Source organism: Pholcus phalangioides, unplaced genomic scaffold (genome assembly GCF_987345545.1).
Source record: "Pholcus phalangioides strain wild (caught in Gottingen) unplaced genomic scaffold, Ppha-v1.0 ptg000011l_1, whole genome shotgun sequence".
Lineage (NCBI taxonomy): Eukaryota > Metazoa > Arthropoda > Arachnida > Araneae > Pholcidae > Pholcus > Pholcus phalangioides.
Window position 1 is genome coordinate 28,441,880 of NW_028301604.1, and position 17,206 is coordinate 28,459,085.

The 17,206-nt window shown below is 35.8% G+C and overlaps 1 protein-coding gene across 1 annotated transcript in view; it reads left to right on the forward strand.

The window, feature by feature from the left end:
* Positions 1-17,206, forward strand: part of LOC149080308 (pancreatic lipase-related protein 2-like) — a 196,774-nt gene that overhangs the window by 119,869 nt on the left and 59,699 nt on the right. The window contains exon 7 of the mRNA XM_089239435.1: positions 11,481-11,741. Coding sequence (XP_089095561.1) covers positions 11,481-11,741 — 261 coding nt within the window. The remainder of the gene's footprint in view (positions 1-11,480; positions 11,742-17,206) is intronic.

Here is a 17,206-nt window from a genome sequence, read left to right on the forward strand (position 1 = left end):
GCGAGAGCGTGTGGAAAGAATCTATCATTTCACGATTTCGTCAGCACTACGTAATATTACATCGTCCTTGCTTATTCGTATGAATAAAACTCATATTGTTTATTTTCATATCGTTTCATAATTTTGTGTTGGGTGACCTGGCAGAAGTTCATGGAACAACAAATAGTGTTTCAGGTAGCTGTTAAAACCCCCTTGTTTTGGGCCAAACAACCTCATCTGTGAATCAAGCAATTGGATTCTCAGTTTAAACTGAATGGAATCACTGCTGATACCATGAAATACCACACAGTCACTGCAAGCATGGGTGCCCGACTTCATCATGAATCCGTCTGCGGAAAACATGCATGATACATTAACCCTTTAAGCGGTTTTCAAAATTTTCCCGATCCACATTACAACTATCACAATGGAAATCACTAAATGCCGCCTGTTTTCAAGAAAAATATTTTTTCCGATCTTGCGCAACTGATAAGTGCCCTCCCTCCAATAATAATAATAATAATGAATAAGAAAGAGAAATACTCTCTCTCTCTCTCTTGTTCTATTATTTTACACTGTACACATATTACTATACTATAGAAGAATATTGAGAACGTGATGAGGACAAATCACAGTTTACAAAACACCGACATATGTTTCGGCACTCATGGGTCGCGTTATCAAAGTGGAAAAAAACACGTTCTGTTCCAACGAAAAATGTGTTTGTTTTTATTTTTATTTTTTTCGACCTTGATAAAAATATAAAAAATACAAACACGTTCTGCCCAACGAAAAACGTGGTCAGAATGAAGAGCGTGACCACCACAGATGCTTTCTCATTCTGACCACGTTTTTCGTTGGTACAGAACGTGTTTTTTTTTTCCACCTTGATAACCCATGAGTGCCGAAATATATGTTGGTGTTTTGTAAACTGATTTGACCTCATCATGTTGTCAATATTCTTCTATAGTTTTCGGGTAAAGTTATTCTTTTGAAGGAACTTATACCTCTTGTTATACCTCGAAGGAAAAGGAAAAACGCAATCTGAATCTCCTTCTGGCATCAAACTTGAAACAAAAGCTGACTACGCCTACTGGCAATTAATCTGACAGGTTGAAGAGGGTGGTATGGAAACCATGTTTGACCATAAAAATAACTACAATGTAGTAGCTGGGCTCGTCATTGCCGAAATAAGAGGGATTTAAGGAGGCGAGATATATCTCGTTATTGCCGCTGCAAGGTTTAATACAACTTCTTAAATCTGAATTTTTTGAACCAGACAAACAGTGCTTGAAATATGATGTCGAGTTAGAAGATCGATGACATTCTGCGCGACTCCGGCAAATGCAAGATCTACCCAGTAGTTCAACTCAGTGAAGATTTACTTCGAACTCTATAGGTAACGCTTGCTATATCAAGTTCATTCAATCTTCTCCACAAGTTCGGAAACCTTGGAAAAGTTGTCGGAACGGCTAACAAGAATATAAGCGTCACGCGAGAGGTGGAAGTTCAGAACATTTCACCAAATCTTGACAACCACAGCAAAGGAAAGTAATATGGCAACAGCTAGGCGAGTGGGTGTGTACGGTTGAGGCTCTCTCTGAAAATTATTGTTTGCTTGCTAATTTTTTTTTTCTCATCGTAACTCATTTCAAATTTAATATAACATATACAATTTTTCGTAATCACATAATTTTACGGATGTGTACTATATGTTAAATATTTTTTTATTCATATAATACAAATAATAAGAGCTCTGATCTTATTCGGTATGGCAGAGAAAGTGTGTTCCAGGTGTGTGGAGACAATCATAACTCCAGACGATTCAATTAGTTGCACTAAATGCAAAGACATCTTCCATTATGGTTGTGGAGGTTTCAGCGAACTGGTATTCCGCAGGCTGAGGCGTGATCGGGTTCTGAGTTGGATATGCTTTAAATGTAAAGAAACAACAAGCAAGTCATCGAAGAAAGATCCACGTAGACAAGATGATCCAGGGGATACTTCTACGAGGGATCCGGATCCCGAACCATTAATGGATATGCAGTTACTCTCTCTTGATACTGAAAAAATGCCGAGTGATATAAGAGAGATCGTGAACGGAATAAGTGAAGCATTCTATGCTAACATACAATCACTGAAATCATACATGTGCTGCCAATTCAAAGAACTGAGTGACCAAAACAAGCACTATCAATCCCAATTACTTGAGCTACAAACAAAGCAACAAGAACTGTCATCGGAAAATTCTGAGCTAAAAACTGAAGTCAAGAAACTTCAGATTGAAATTGGTGAACTACAACAATATTCCCGTCGCTGTAACATTGAGATCCAAGGCCTTCCAGAGACTGAAAATGAGGATGTGATTGAATTGAAGGCAAGAATAGCTGATCAGGTGCAAAGTGATCTGGTGGGCAATATTACAGTTATACATCGAGTGCCTACGAAGATGAAAGATAAAATAAAGCCGATCATAATTCAGTTCGATAAAAAATCTAATCGTGACAATTTTCTCAAGTTGGCAAAATCTAAGAAACTGAAAGCGTCTTCGATCGACAGCAGACTACGACCCACACCAGTTTATTTTAATGAACATTTGAGCCCATACATGAAAAATGTGTTTTATCATTCTAAACAACATAAGCAACAACACAACTTCGCGTATTGTTGGATTCGTGACGGTAAAGTTTTTATGCGTAAAACAGATGACTCCGGGGTGTTCAAAATCAGTCATGTAGATGACTTATCTCATGTCAATTAATAGTAACGAAAATTTAAATCTCAAAATGAGCACCTTGGAGGATCTAGAAAGGTTTCTTTCCGTTATTCACGATATTCAACGTAACAATATTAGTAATAAAGCAAATTTTAAGGTTTTTCACTTGAATATAAGAAGCGTTAGGGCCAATTTTGACCATTTTATGTCATTTATAAGTAGTTGTGTTGATCATATAGATATTATAATTCTCTCGGAGGTGTGGATTTTTGATGTAGAGTCTGACCTTTATAAAATATCAGGTTTTGATTTATTCCCATGCTGTAGAAATTACAATAATTCAGGAGGCATATTGGTGTACACAAATAAATCTTTAAATTATAATAACATTACGTCAATCGCAATGGAAACAGCTGAGGTGATTGGCATTAACCAGCCATCACTCAAATTAACTATTCTTTGTTTATATCGATCACACTCATTTTCAAAATCAGAATTTGTTGAAGAACTTGACTCTATATTAATGAATACAAAATCCAAAAATGTCCTATTGGTAGGTGACATCAATATAAACATATTAAAACCCAATAATGACGATCTAGATTACATGAATATGTTGTCAGGACATGGTTTCCTCCCCTTAATTACTGATCAAACTAGGCCTCTTTCTGATAGTTGTATTGATCATATTTATCTACGTCACTCAACTAATATTACCAAATACTATTCATCAATAGTTGACACAGACATAACTGACCATTTTCCGATCGTTTGTAAACTTCACTTTGCCACCCCAATATTAGATAAAATAAGTCAAACTATACATAGGAAAATGAAAATTATTCGGTATGCTGATATGTCAAATTTTCTCCAAAATTATGAATTTCGATTCGATCACACTCATCCCGAAAAAGATTTTGATAATTTTTTATCCACCATGAATGTCATTGTCCAAAATCATTCCAGTGACCGAATAATTGTTTCAAGGAAGAAGATCGGTAAACCATGGGTTACAGGCGAAATTTGCAATTTGATTAAGACAAAACAACAACTTTACATAAAAACAAGAAAATATCCGTATGACCTCTCTATGGAAACTGCATATAGAAATATAAAATCAAGAATCAAATCTAAAATAAAGCAATCTAAAAAACAGTACTACTCTTTCAAGTTCTCGGAATGTCGTAACAATACTGAGCGTTGGAAGTTTGTTAACAGAATATTAGGCACTGAGAATAAAGAGAATGTACTTCCAGAAAATGTTGAACCTCTGATTCTTGCCAATCAATTTAACTTGTATTTCAATAGTATTGGAAGAAATACTGTAGTTTCCATGGATGACTATAAAAACTACGTACGTGGTTTTCAAAATTCAATTTTTCTTTCTTCAACTAATATTTTTGAAATAAAGAAAATTATTAACAAACTAAAAAACTCTGTATCTTCCATCGATGCAATGAACTCAAAAGTTTGGAAGCGATTTCCTGACAGCGTCATTCAGGTATTCTCTGATCTAGTTAATAATTGTTTTCAAAGTGGTGTTTTCCCAGAATCACTCAAAAAAGCAATCATTACCCCTATCTATAAAACCGGTGACAAGAATGACCTCAGCAATTATAGACCAGTCTCAGTTCTCAGTACGACAACCAAAATATTGGAATCTATCTTAAAATGTAGATTATACTCGTTTTTAAATGCTAATAATTTTTTCTCAGAAAATCAACATGGTTTCCTGCCAAACAAAAGCACTGAAACTGCACTAATTGAATTTAGCAAATTTGTGGTTGATAGCTTAGATAACTCAAAACAAACAATAGCAATTTTTCTTGATATACGAAAATGTTTTGACAGCATCAATCACAATATATTGCTTGCTAAATTGTACACATATGGTATTAGAGGTACTGCTTATAAATTATTTGAATCCTATCTTAATAATAGATCTCAATCTGTTAAGTGTGGTAAGCATATTAGTAGTCCAGTAAACATGCACAGAGGAATTCCACAAGGAACTACTTTGGGACCGTTGCTTTTTACTATCTATATTAATGATTTCTGTAACCTTGAACTAAATGCCAAAATAATCACATTTGCGGATGACACTGTACTTCTTTATTCTGAGAATGATCATCAATCATTGGATCATATTATTAACAACGATTTAATCAAAGTCCGAAATTGGTTTCGATCAAATGATCTCGAAATAAACATTCTAAAAACAAAATACATTAGTTTCTCAAACCTCACTAATTTCGATAACTGTAACCTCATTTTTCATAATAAAAACTGCCCTACTGATATTTTATGTACCTGTACTCCATTAGAACAAGTAAGCTCCATTAAATACCTAGGTATTGTTATAGATCGAAATTTTAAATGGAAGTCCCATGTAAAACATATCCAATCAAAACTTTGTTTTATAGTTTATAAATTTTATTATCTAAAACATTATCTAAATACTCATTTTTTGCTGTCATATTATTATTCCCTTTTTCATTCTCATCTATTATATGGACTATCTGTTTGGGGCAGTGACTACATCAATACGTTGCGACCCATCATCCAGACCCAAAAGAAAATAATCCGATCACTAACTGGCAATTACTCAACTCCGTCATTTGATCTCTACCGGCAACTTAACATACTCCCTTTGCGGTATTTATATTTTTATAAATCGATTCTCCTACTTAATAAAAAACAACTTTGTCTCCCTCTTAATTTATCAAGGACATCAAATAGATACAATAACATTCTTAATATTCCCTTGATACATAAAACAGTGAAGAAAAACCATTTTACATATCTTATTCCGAAATTTTATAACAAACTGCCGCATGATATTCTTTTTCCCCCTTCAATACCGTTACTGAAAAAACGTTTAAAAAATTACCTTTTTTCAATAGCTAACATCAACGATCATTTTTAAAAAACAAAAACAGAGCTCTATCGATCAGTGCTAAATCGAATTTTCTAAATGTCTAAGTACACTTCCTGCTGTTTGCCTCCACATGTCGAAGTCGCAAAACAATTCTCGCATCAATCTAGCATTCCATAATCTTCATTTATAATGTATATGAAAACATACTGTATATTTGAAATGTTGTATTGTATTCTAATTGTACTATCTAATTGTATTCTATTGTATCTATAATTGCTCACAGATGCAGAATTACTTCGATATAATTATCAACATTTTTCCCTCCCCCTCTTTTTTTTTTTTGTGTTCGTTCTGTCCTTGAAATTGTATTGTAATTACTCATCGATACTTCGTGTTCATCAGTACAGATCCACGGGATCTCTTGGTGAATTTGTTTTATTATTTTGTGCTATTTCATCGTGTTAAATAAAGTTCAAAAAAAAAAAAAAAAAAAAAAAAAAAAAAAACCTGATTTGAAATAACTGACAGCAAGAATCGAAATATTAGCAGTGCCAATCGGCACATTTGACCTCAACAACAAGAAGCAGAAACTTACAATGCCCGCACAATCGCAACTGCCACACAGATTTGAATCCTCCTAAGCTTCAAAAACAAACAATTTTCGCTAGAATCATCGTGGTTTTGGACCCAACGCACAAAGTTGTTCACGACACAACTATGTAGTATCTGTTCGGGAAACAACTAGCCAATGACAACGAGGGTGTCGTTCCTATGCTGCAATCACTTTTCATCAGAAGAACCATTAAGCAAGATTTCGTTTCAATCAACAACTGGCATTTCTGTCATACACAGTTCTGCCACTAACAGAAAGAAATCAGAGGGGTACCGGGGCCATAATTATATACAATATTTAAATTCTTTGTTGTATCAGAATTACCACGCAGTGATTGGTTGCTATGAGTAAAGAAAACAGCAAGACTTCACGAGGGGCGGAGCATAACTCGGTAACTTTCAAGCTGTGAAACTCAGAAATCCTGCGTGTAAATGAAACAATTTTTTTTAATACCTCGTAATATACGATAATATATTCTTTACTTTAATAACTTTTTATACGTTAGAAAAATCTAAATTTCTTGACACATTAAATACCGCACTACCTGTTTTCTGCGATATTTCTCCGCCGAGATATTGAAAGAGAAATATTGTATTTTTTAAAAAAGAAAGTTTATAAAGAGTAGTTATCAATGATTTCTAAATGATAAAAAAATTCAGTGGAAAAATCGACATTTTTTTTTACAAAAACATGACGAAACACTTGTGTGTTCCACTCCCCAAAATTTCATTGCTGGTGATGAACAAGTTCTTTTCAAACTGTCAAAATTCGTATCTCCAACTTTGCGCAGCCGCGGATTATTGGCAGTAAATTACACTCATGTCCATAAATTAAGGATAATGCCAGCTCCGGCAAATAAAGGTTCAGAAACAAAACAAACGTTACTTATTCATAAAGCCCATTTATTCAACAAAAGATAAAGAACAAAAACGATGGTGTATGTATGATACCATTCATAAAAACTACGATTTTTGCTCCCTGGAGCAATTGTAAAAAATATCTCCTTTACAAAAACTTACTATCACATGGTTGGTATGATGGTTAATACATTGTATGTCTCCCATGCGATGAAATACAGTCCGTACAACGCCTAGGCATGCTGAGTATCAAATTATCGATCTGATCCTGGGGAAGATCACTCCACTCAGCAAGCAATGCTCTCCGAAGTTCCGGTACACGTGTAGGAGGTGGTTGACGGGCTGCAACTCGTCGGCCAAGCATGTCCCACACATGCTCTATCGGATTCAAGTCAGGTGAGAATGCTGGCCATTCCATACGGGTTATATCCTCAGATTCAAGGCATTCATTTACGATGTTTGCTAGGTGAGGACGGGCGTTGTCATCCATAAACACAAATTCTGCGCCTAGGGCACCCATAAACAAACGTACATGTTGTTCCAGAATGATGTCCCGATAAATTGGGGCTTTCACGGTTCCGGTTTGAACATGCAGATCTGTTCTGGAACCCAGTATAATTCCACCCCAAACGAGCAATGCTGCACCACCTTAACGGTGTCGTTCAATGATGTTGTCTTGGTGGTAACGGGTACCGGGTGTTCTCCATATGAAAGTCCGACGTGAATCAGACTGCAAGCTAAACCTGGACTCGTCGGAAACACACAAACCCACTGTGACGATGTCCACATTGCATGTTCTCTACTCCAGGCTAATCGCTGCCGACAGTGAGTTGCCGTGAGCGGAACACATCTGACAGGCCTGCGAGCATATAGACCAATATCTCCCAAACGTCTGTACACGGTTTGCCTTGAAACTGTGGTACCCGTGGCTGCAGATAGCTGACGAGACAGGTCGGATGCTGTGCTCCGTCTGCTTCTTTTGGCAGTTACTGCCAAATACCGGTCTTCATTCGGCGTTGTAACTCGGGGGCGACCTGTACTGTAACGTCTACTGACATTTCCGTTATCTTGGAATCGTTGCCAAAGCCTAGAGATGACACTTTGGGCAATTCCAAGCTCCTCGGATACTTCCATCTGAGTACGCCCACATTCCAGGCGGTCGATAATTCTACCACGTAAAAAATGATCCACATGCGTCCCCTGTGTCATAACTATTCGCTTATGGCACTGAGCGCCTTACAGAACACTTGGGAACAATTTTACTTCTTTGCCACCATTCCTTATATACCCCCCTCTTACACTCTCGTCATTGTGACGTACTATCGGCATAATCTGGTGGCTCCTATAATTTGCATATCATTCTTGCAGATGTGTGTGATAATTCTACAGGTGAAATTTTTACTTTAGATTTCGATTTCCGCGTGATTCTGAATTATCCTTAATTTATGGACACGAGTGTAGAATTGTTATCAAAATTTAAAGTTATACAACACTGTCAGTTCTGACCACTTGCGAGAAAAAAAAATTAGGGAAATCCATTTGTCAAAGAAAATAGTTTTTTTTACATCAAAATACTGTCAAAGATTGCCTGATAAACTCCAAAAAAGTATCCACTTTGTCAGTTTCGAAAGTACTTTTCTGTTTAAAAAAAATTGCAATGAAGATCGCAATCAGAGATCGTCAAAAACGAAGATGGAAGGGAGGAAAACGAAATAACCAAAATGTTTTTAGAGCGGGATTCAAGCCAACAACCTGCGAAATGAGGAGCCGGATGCTTTACTCTGCACCACAGCTGAAAACAGATTTCTGTTCCAATTCAATATATCAATTATTGAACTAAAAACACCATTTGACTTCAAATGGAAATTTCGCCTAGTACTTTTCTACTAGGAAGACTAGAAATCTCTAGCGGGCTCATCACTAGGATAGATAGATAGATAGAACCGCTCACAGCCCCGGACTGATGCAAAGCACCTTACTTCCGTTACCTCAAAAGAGGCAGAGTTGTGTCGGAAAAGTTAGCAAAGATTTATAGTGGTGGCTCCCCTTGCCCCGTGCTCGCAAGTTTCGAATTACTCGCGTCGTTCTCCCCATGAAGACAGCCATCAACTCGATGCAACGTACAAGACATTTGACTAAAATGGGTGACTGAATCCAATGACTAGGGAGAAAAATTGCACGTGCGCCCAGTGGCACATAAGGGCCGGAGACCGCAGCCTGGGATTTCAAAAGAAGGGTGGAAAAGACTTGTGGACAAGAAAGAAGATAAAGAAGCTGGCATGTTGAAGTGGGAGAGATTTGAGAATGGTCTAAATACACAATGCATACAAATTACATATATACAGCGCCTCGACTGTGACGGGAAACGAAGAAACAAAGCCTCCGTCATCACTAGGAGCGCAAGCCTATGAAAACTTAATAATGACGGATGAGATATCTTGGAAATCGTTAAAAAAAAGTGAGGATTTCCACACCGTGTGACATCGGAACAAAGATCGCCAAAGAAAGATGGTTATTTGTCAGTCATACGATAGCAAAAGCCGATTTTGATTTTTTTCTTAAAGTGTAATTTCAATTTTTTAAAATGTAGTTATGTTAATTTTTTAAATATATTTCCCCCTCCCCTCCTATTTTTCTCAAGTATCCAATCATGGAAAACAAATTTTTCAGAAAAAAATGCATTGAAAAATTTAAAAAAAAATTAAATTTGTTACTTTAAAAAAAAAGTAAAAGTGCTTCATTTTTTTCTAATGTTTTCCATATCAGAAATCTATATACAGGGTGCATAGATAACAGGGCGTATGACATTTTACTGGTGGACCGTTGGTTCTAGAGGCGCATACATACTTCTGATTAAAAAAAATATCCAAATAAGATGAAGTACTCAAATATGTCATTTATGTTGCAAGTAGTTGTAGTTATTAAAATAAAAAAATTAACTTTTTATACCGTCCCCGTGTGCCCGAAATCCCAATTAGAATGTTGTTGCCCTGCCTCTCTTGATGCTAACAAAAAATATTCCATGTTTGCAAGTGCAATGAGATAGTCGAATTCGAAAAACGAAAAAAATTTGGGACAAAACAGCGTTAACATTCAATTCCAATCAATCAGTTAAACACCCAACATCCACAAAAGGCTGTTTGCACAGCCCACTGGCGTCGTTAATTCTACCACAAGTGACACATTTAAAAAGAAATACGATATTCATACTAGGATAAATCGAGAATTTATCTATATTTTGTAAGGTAACTAACTTTTTATGGGCAATGTAATATATTTTATCATAATTGTATGAGTTTTTCCTCGATAATTGCTCTAATTTTGAGTTGCAGTATTTTAGATATGTTTGACATCCGTATTTTTTATGGGTTTTTTTCGGACACTTTGTTGGGCATTTTGTCTATTGCGGCCTATGTACATGTATTTGCTGTATGTATTTGTATTAACACGTCGCAAGCGAGTAACTGAGATCTCAGTCCGACCTCGTCTAACTGAAATTCAAAACTCGTTCTTCAGCTGCGGGGGCGGGGGGGGGGAATAATTGTTTGTTTATTGTTGTTGGTATATTTAATTGTTTGGTGCACATCTTACTTGAATGATGATAATCCTGAAATAGGAGAAGAGGGAAAAGAAAAATGAGAGACAGAAAGCAATTTGAGTGGGCCAGATCGATAGGGTAGTACAATTAAACGTTATATTTTATTAAACCCATAAAAGGGAAAAGTTTACTTAGAGAACAAGTGCTTGGATATACGTTCCTCATGCTATAACACAAAAAAAAATTAATGCAACAACACAAACATAGATGCAAATATTAAACGAAAGTGGAATCCTTTGTCTAATTTTGAAAATAGAGTGGAGAAATGGTGCTCGAATTAGGCATTTCTTTCCTTTTCTTGGTCTGCATATGAAAGAAGGGGGAAAAAGCAAGATGGGCAACATGATTGCAGTATCATTCCAGTGCTGTGCCTGAAAGAAACCATTACGCATGTGAGAATTCCTAAAATTTTTTCCTTTATTCTTGATTAAATAGACTATCTTTTGTAAAAATTTTGAAAATTAAACTTGGAGATGAAGTCTCATGATCAAAAATCAACTAGGTGCGTACTCTTATCCTCTCTTCCCCTACATACTTTTGCACAAATATGTGATTTCATTTTCAATGAAACGTGAACAATTATCGAAGTTTCTGGTAAATCGCATTCAAAAAAAATGACCTGATAGTAAAAAAATGTAGAAACACCGTGATTTTTTCACGCCACACTTAAAATCAGCAACATGTTATTTTCATAAAGTAGGGATTTATTAAATAGGGTTTTTCCTGGGAAATTATTATTTGGCCATAAAACAAATTGGTAAACTTTGGTAGAGTGATCGTTTATAAGTATTTCGCTGTACTTCGAAAAATGCATAATTAATATATCACGTTCCTCTTAGGTACAAGAAGATTCGTCAGCTGCAATCATCAGAGATCTTTGGATTTCATGCACCATTCAATTAATTTCAAAAAAGTTGTTCCAGTAGGTTACGAATGCTCAAATTGGGAAACGTTCCTTCAGGGAAAATGCGCAGATTGCGGGACTGATTTGAAAAAGTGTGCTATAATGGGCCTACGAGCTGAGGAATACAAACAGTTCAGGAACAACTCCATTCAGCACGCTTTCTACTTGAAGACAGGGAAATCATCACCTTTTTGGCGTATGTATAATGCTATATTTGCGTGTAACTTTATCATATTTGCAAACTAATTTCGGTTTCACATTTGTTTTATATTTTCAACATTATGCCGAAAGTAAATTTCAACTTCCGAAATCAGATGACAAAAAAAAACACCGTTCTCTTTTTTCATAATGCTAAAAATGATAGTAACATTAATATATGCACCAAAATCGAGTAATTTTTATTTGGACTCCATCATCGTAAAAATAAAATACAATTTTTATATAAAAATATATTCGTTCTGTTATTAATTTTTGGTGTTTTTAGCGCAAAATAAAAGTTTGTTTACACATTCATACAGCATATTTTTATACATTACTTTTATGTCCCATCTTATCGGTTTTGGCTTGTCTTCAAACAGCAGGTGGTTTACTAACACAACCTTTCGTACCTAACATACGTTTCGGATGAGTGATTAAAGCTGTAGTGCTCTGTGAGACCAAGATAAATATCATCGTGCGAGACCAAATCCTTTTCACTTCACTTCATTTCCACAACAAGAAACCATCCCTCATGTCGCGGCATTATAATTGATTGCTATTCTATCTCTGTAATATATCTACTATAGAAATAATCTAACATTTAGTTAGGTATGTGACGGTAGCAAAAAAACCTTTTTTTTTCTTTTTTTCGTTTTTTCAAATCGTTCTTATATTTTTCATACCGTTCAAGTTGTATGAACTAATTTAGTTCATCGAGATGAAAACTTGGACATCCAATTGATAATAAATAAACGAACAGGGTTTTCAAAAAGCATTTTAGGGCTACGAGACATCTTGCGAATAACATTATACAACAAGATATAACGTTGACCACGTTTAACGTTCTCTGCCTACAATGTCAGTTTTTTAGGTCCTGTTAGAGCATAATTGGTGAAAAATTTTATTCGTTATCAAGTTACCCCGCTGATGAAGTCATTTTTATTCGGTCCCTGAGATGACATTATACCGAAGTCTGGCTGTAATATCAATTAAGACAGTAGTTTTCAAAGGTGTCGCGCAAAAAGAGATCGGAAAGAGTTGCCGCCAACTTCATTCTTTTCATAACTTCGGATTTTCGCACACCAAAAAAATTCCTGTGTAGGACACAATATTTAACTCAGCCCATCGCATTATTTGACAAGCCGTACTCGCACAAGACTCCAAAGACAAGTGTGGTAGCATCCAAATTTGATGAAAATGAGTGGAAAAGTAGGTCGACAATTTATTTTCCAGTATATTTAAAATATGATCATATTTGACGATTTCGATGAGAATAATTCAGTGTTTCACAAACACTTTCACAGGCCAAGAAATAACTATATTTAAAAAAATAACCTAAAATTTGAAGAAGTATTTTCACTCCTCAACGAAATTTGGAGGACTAAAGTTAAATTTTTATGTGTGCATCACGCATCTAGAAGCGTATTCGCGAGCACTGATTGTGACTGAAGCCAAACGTCGCATAAATGTGAAAGTCCCATAAAGGAAATATTCAAGAAGTTCGTATAAACAGTATCCACCGTATGGTGTCGTGCCTTGTGCGACCGTGCCCTCTGCGACACGTGCCCTGTGCGGCCAAGATGGAAGTCGTCGTCAAAGCGCTTGAAGAGGCAAGCGCTTTGGTCGTCGTGCCCTGAGCGACAAAATCCTTCCCCATTCTTTAGTTGGACAAATCCTTCCTTTTGTGATATCTTGGTGAATAGAGTAATCTTTCGATTGGATTTCCTTTCTTCCTTTGTATTGAAATTTCCCCCATATCACCAATATAGGTGTGGAACAATAGGAATACAGTAGATACCATTTATACGACCTTCTTGAATATCTTCTTTATGGAATTTTTACATTTATACGACGCATAGTGGGGTATTTTACCCGAAAACCTGGTTAAAATTATTTTTACATTTTCAGTGCACTATTTTGAGCTGATATGTGAACTAATTTATCATTAAAATACTAAAAGAAATAATTTTGCCGGATAAATTATAAAATATGAACATATGACATTATATTTGGACATAAATTATATAATTCCCCCAATGATGAGGGAAATTCCTCAATAAAGAAGAAAAAATCCTATCGATGTAAATAATTGATGTAAAATTGTTATAAAATGCTAATAATAAAGTCGGGAGAGGGGGAGGGATGGGAGGTAGTCATATCTAATTTATTTTTTATTTTAATAAAAAATAAATATTCCGCTCTACACAAAATTATCCCTTAAAATTTTGGAGAGGAGTGAAATTACTCTTGAAAATTATTTTTTCTGGTAACACTGATCACAATTCCTCCCTGTAGATTTTAATGTTAACATTTTTCATTTATTTTTCATTATTTTCCATATTAAACATTTTTTCGGTTAATTAGAGTTCAATTCGCTGCACTTTCTAGTATCCCGTCATTGCTCACCCTTCGTTAATTTTTCAGAAATTTTAAAACAGTTGGTAATTTTGCCAATATCTTCAGTGATGTCCCGTATTTTTCTTTATAAAAAATTCTAATTTTCCATATTTCTCTAACGAAATATGGTCACCATGCCATGATGAACGATGTTTTTCCTGAAATAATTTTTTTACATTGATTTGTAGTAGCTCAAAATATCATTTGATCATTTTTGTCGCACCACGGTCATTTTCTGCACACGAGGGCCAATTAGACCAGGACCTACAATTTATTGCCGATTCCGAACGACGGACTCTTTTTTTTTTTCATACTTACCGAATGGTTGCTGCGCTAGCCAATCAATGTGGGACTCTGCTGTAGCAATATTTTTCGGTTGTCATGTTGCTATTTCTGTAGTACCCTGTGTCAGGAAAGTTTCTGACAAGCGAACTCGCGACAGCTCAAAACATTAGTTATAAACCGCTACTGTCCGAAAACGGGACGTTTGGCCACCTCTCCTCTTTTATGAATCTGTAACCAAAAACTTCTATTTTGCACTGGATGATACGAGCATTTAAAATGCTGCCAATTCAGTCAGGTATCTGATATTTAATACTTATTCACTCCAAAAATTAAATTCACTTGGCACTCTACGAACGTGCTCGGCATTATTCACGAGCTTCCACAGAATTGAAATGTAGGAATGGGGGGGGGGGATTCTTTTTCAAATTAGAACTTTTTTCTGTTATTTTGTCCTTGAAATAAAAAAAAAATCAATAATGACGCTCACATAGGTAAAAATTGAATAATTTGAATTGAACATACATGTTACTATTGGTTTGATATACTGTCATATTTATGTTAAGTTGTTAAGTTTTCATAAAACTGTAACGACTGTTAATTGCAATGAATAATGACTGAGTTTTTTCTATGTTACGTTATTGAATGGCCTGTAGCGAAAGTGTTTGTGAAACACTGAACTTGTCATCGTCTCATCGAAATCGTCAAATATGATCATTTTTTTACACTACCGCAACTGTCTTTGGAGTCTAGTGAGAAAACAGCTTGTCAAACGATATGATGGGCTGAATTTTTTTTGGCGTGCGAAAACCCTAAGTTATGAAAATAATATCTGAAGAAGTTAGCAGCAACCCTTTCGGATCTCTAAGTACCCTAACGTGACACGTGACACACCGTTGGAAACTACTGTCTTAATTGATATTTCAGCCATACTTCGGTATAACGCCCCCCCCCCCCTCGGGGCCGAATAAAAATGACTTCATCAGCGGGGTAACATAATAACGAATAAAATTTTTTACAAATTGTACTAGCGGGATCAAAAAAAAAAACTGACGCTATAGGCGGGATCACACTAAACGTGGTCAACGTTATACTGAAGTCTTACTGTATAATGTTACTCTCAAGATGTTTCGTATCACTCTAAAATACAGCGGCTCCCTTTTTGAAAACGCTGTTCATGTAGGCTATTTATTATTAATTGCAAATCCTAGTTTTCGTCTCGATGAACTAAATTAGTTCATCCGATTTGAATGGTATAAAAAAATATAAAAACGATTTTAAATAAACTGAAAAAAAGATTTTTTGCTTCCATCACATACTAACCAAAATGTTACATAATCTCTGTAGTAGATGGATTACAAAAATAGAATAGCAATTCGATTATAATGCCACGACATGACGGATGGCCCCTTGTTGTGGAAGTGAACAATAGTAAAGGATTTGGTCGCACAGGGCACGATTCTTCCTTGGTCGCACAGGGCACGATTCTTCCTTGGTCGCACAGGGCACGTAACCCACCATATTCCTATAGTTCTACCTATATTGGTGATATGGAGAAGGAAGTTTAAATACAAAGGAAGAAAGAAAATCTAATTGAGAAAGATTACTCTGTTCACCAAGATATCACAAAAGAAAGGATTTGTCCAAGTAAAGAATGGAGAAGAATTTGGTCGCTCAGAGCACGACGATATCCATCTTGGCTGCATAGAGCACGAAACCCTTTAAACAGCTGAGAAAAACATCAAATTGAACTGCAGACACCCTGTATTTGTGAATTTTGAGTAGCATAGTTAACATTTGTACTGTATTTTTAAAATGAAAGTTGAACAGTAAACAAATACTTTTTTTTATTTAGGTCCTACAGAAACAACTCCTCGTGTCCCACAGAGTAAACAAATACTTTTGCAGTCGAATTTTTTTGTTTGCTACATGTTTAAACTAATTTGTCGCGGATTTTGTTATCGATGACTCTCGAGCTGGTCAACTACTCACCCTATACAGAGGTTGGAAACCCTGACGCATAGTCTACTCCAGCGGTGCTCAAACTTTTCAGTCCGTTAAGTCCAAACTTTTCAGTCTGTGGTGGTCCACTCGACCACCACAGCGGCTACCACCAGCGTGCAGTATTCCTGCCGCCGCTCGTGAGCTAGAAACTATGTATATTGTGACCATATGACCTCTATTTTACAGGACGTTTCCGTAATTTTCCCGCGTCCGAACATTTTTATAAAATTTCCCGTTTTCTCTCTAATTTCCAATGCAGCTTACTTGAACTTTTGAAATCAAGAATTAAGATTTTTTCCATGACTTAGTCATAATTATCATGATATAATTTGTATCATAATTAATTATACCGCACCGATATCGAACGACAGAGATTTCGATGCCGTTCGACAACGTTATCGATATCTTTCGACGTACAAATGACATGCATTGGTCACCGTAGTTTGACATAGAGAATTTTGATTATTTCAAAAGGGACTAATTATACGTACAAAATATTCTCCTTCGAAACGAAATGCCGTAAAAATGAGAGTAAAACTATTTTAGAGAAAAAACGATATTCTGGGGTTTACTAAGTGAATAAATTTTTAATATATCGTTCGATATCGGACACGTAAAAATTTCCGACTTCTTTCCGACGTTCGATATTCATTCGACGTTCCAGCGTCGGACCAGTATCGGTACGATATCCCAACGATACCGTTGTGCTACTGGGGTAGTCATATATAAACATATTCTCATATCATATATTCATCTCAAACATATATTTTGTTCGGTGAA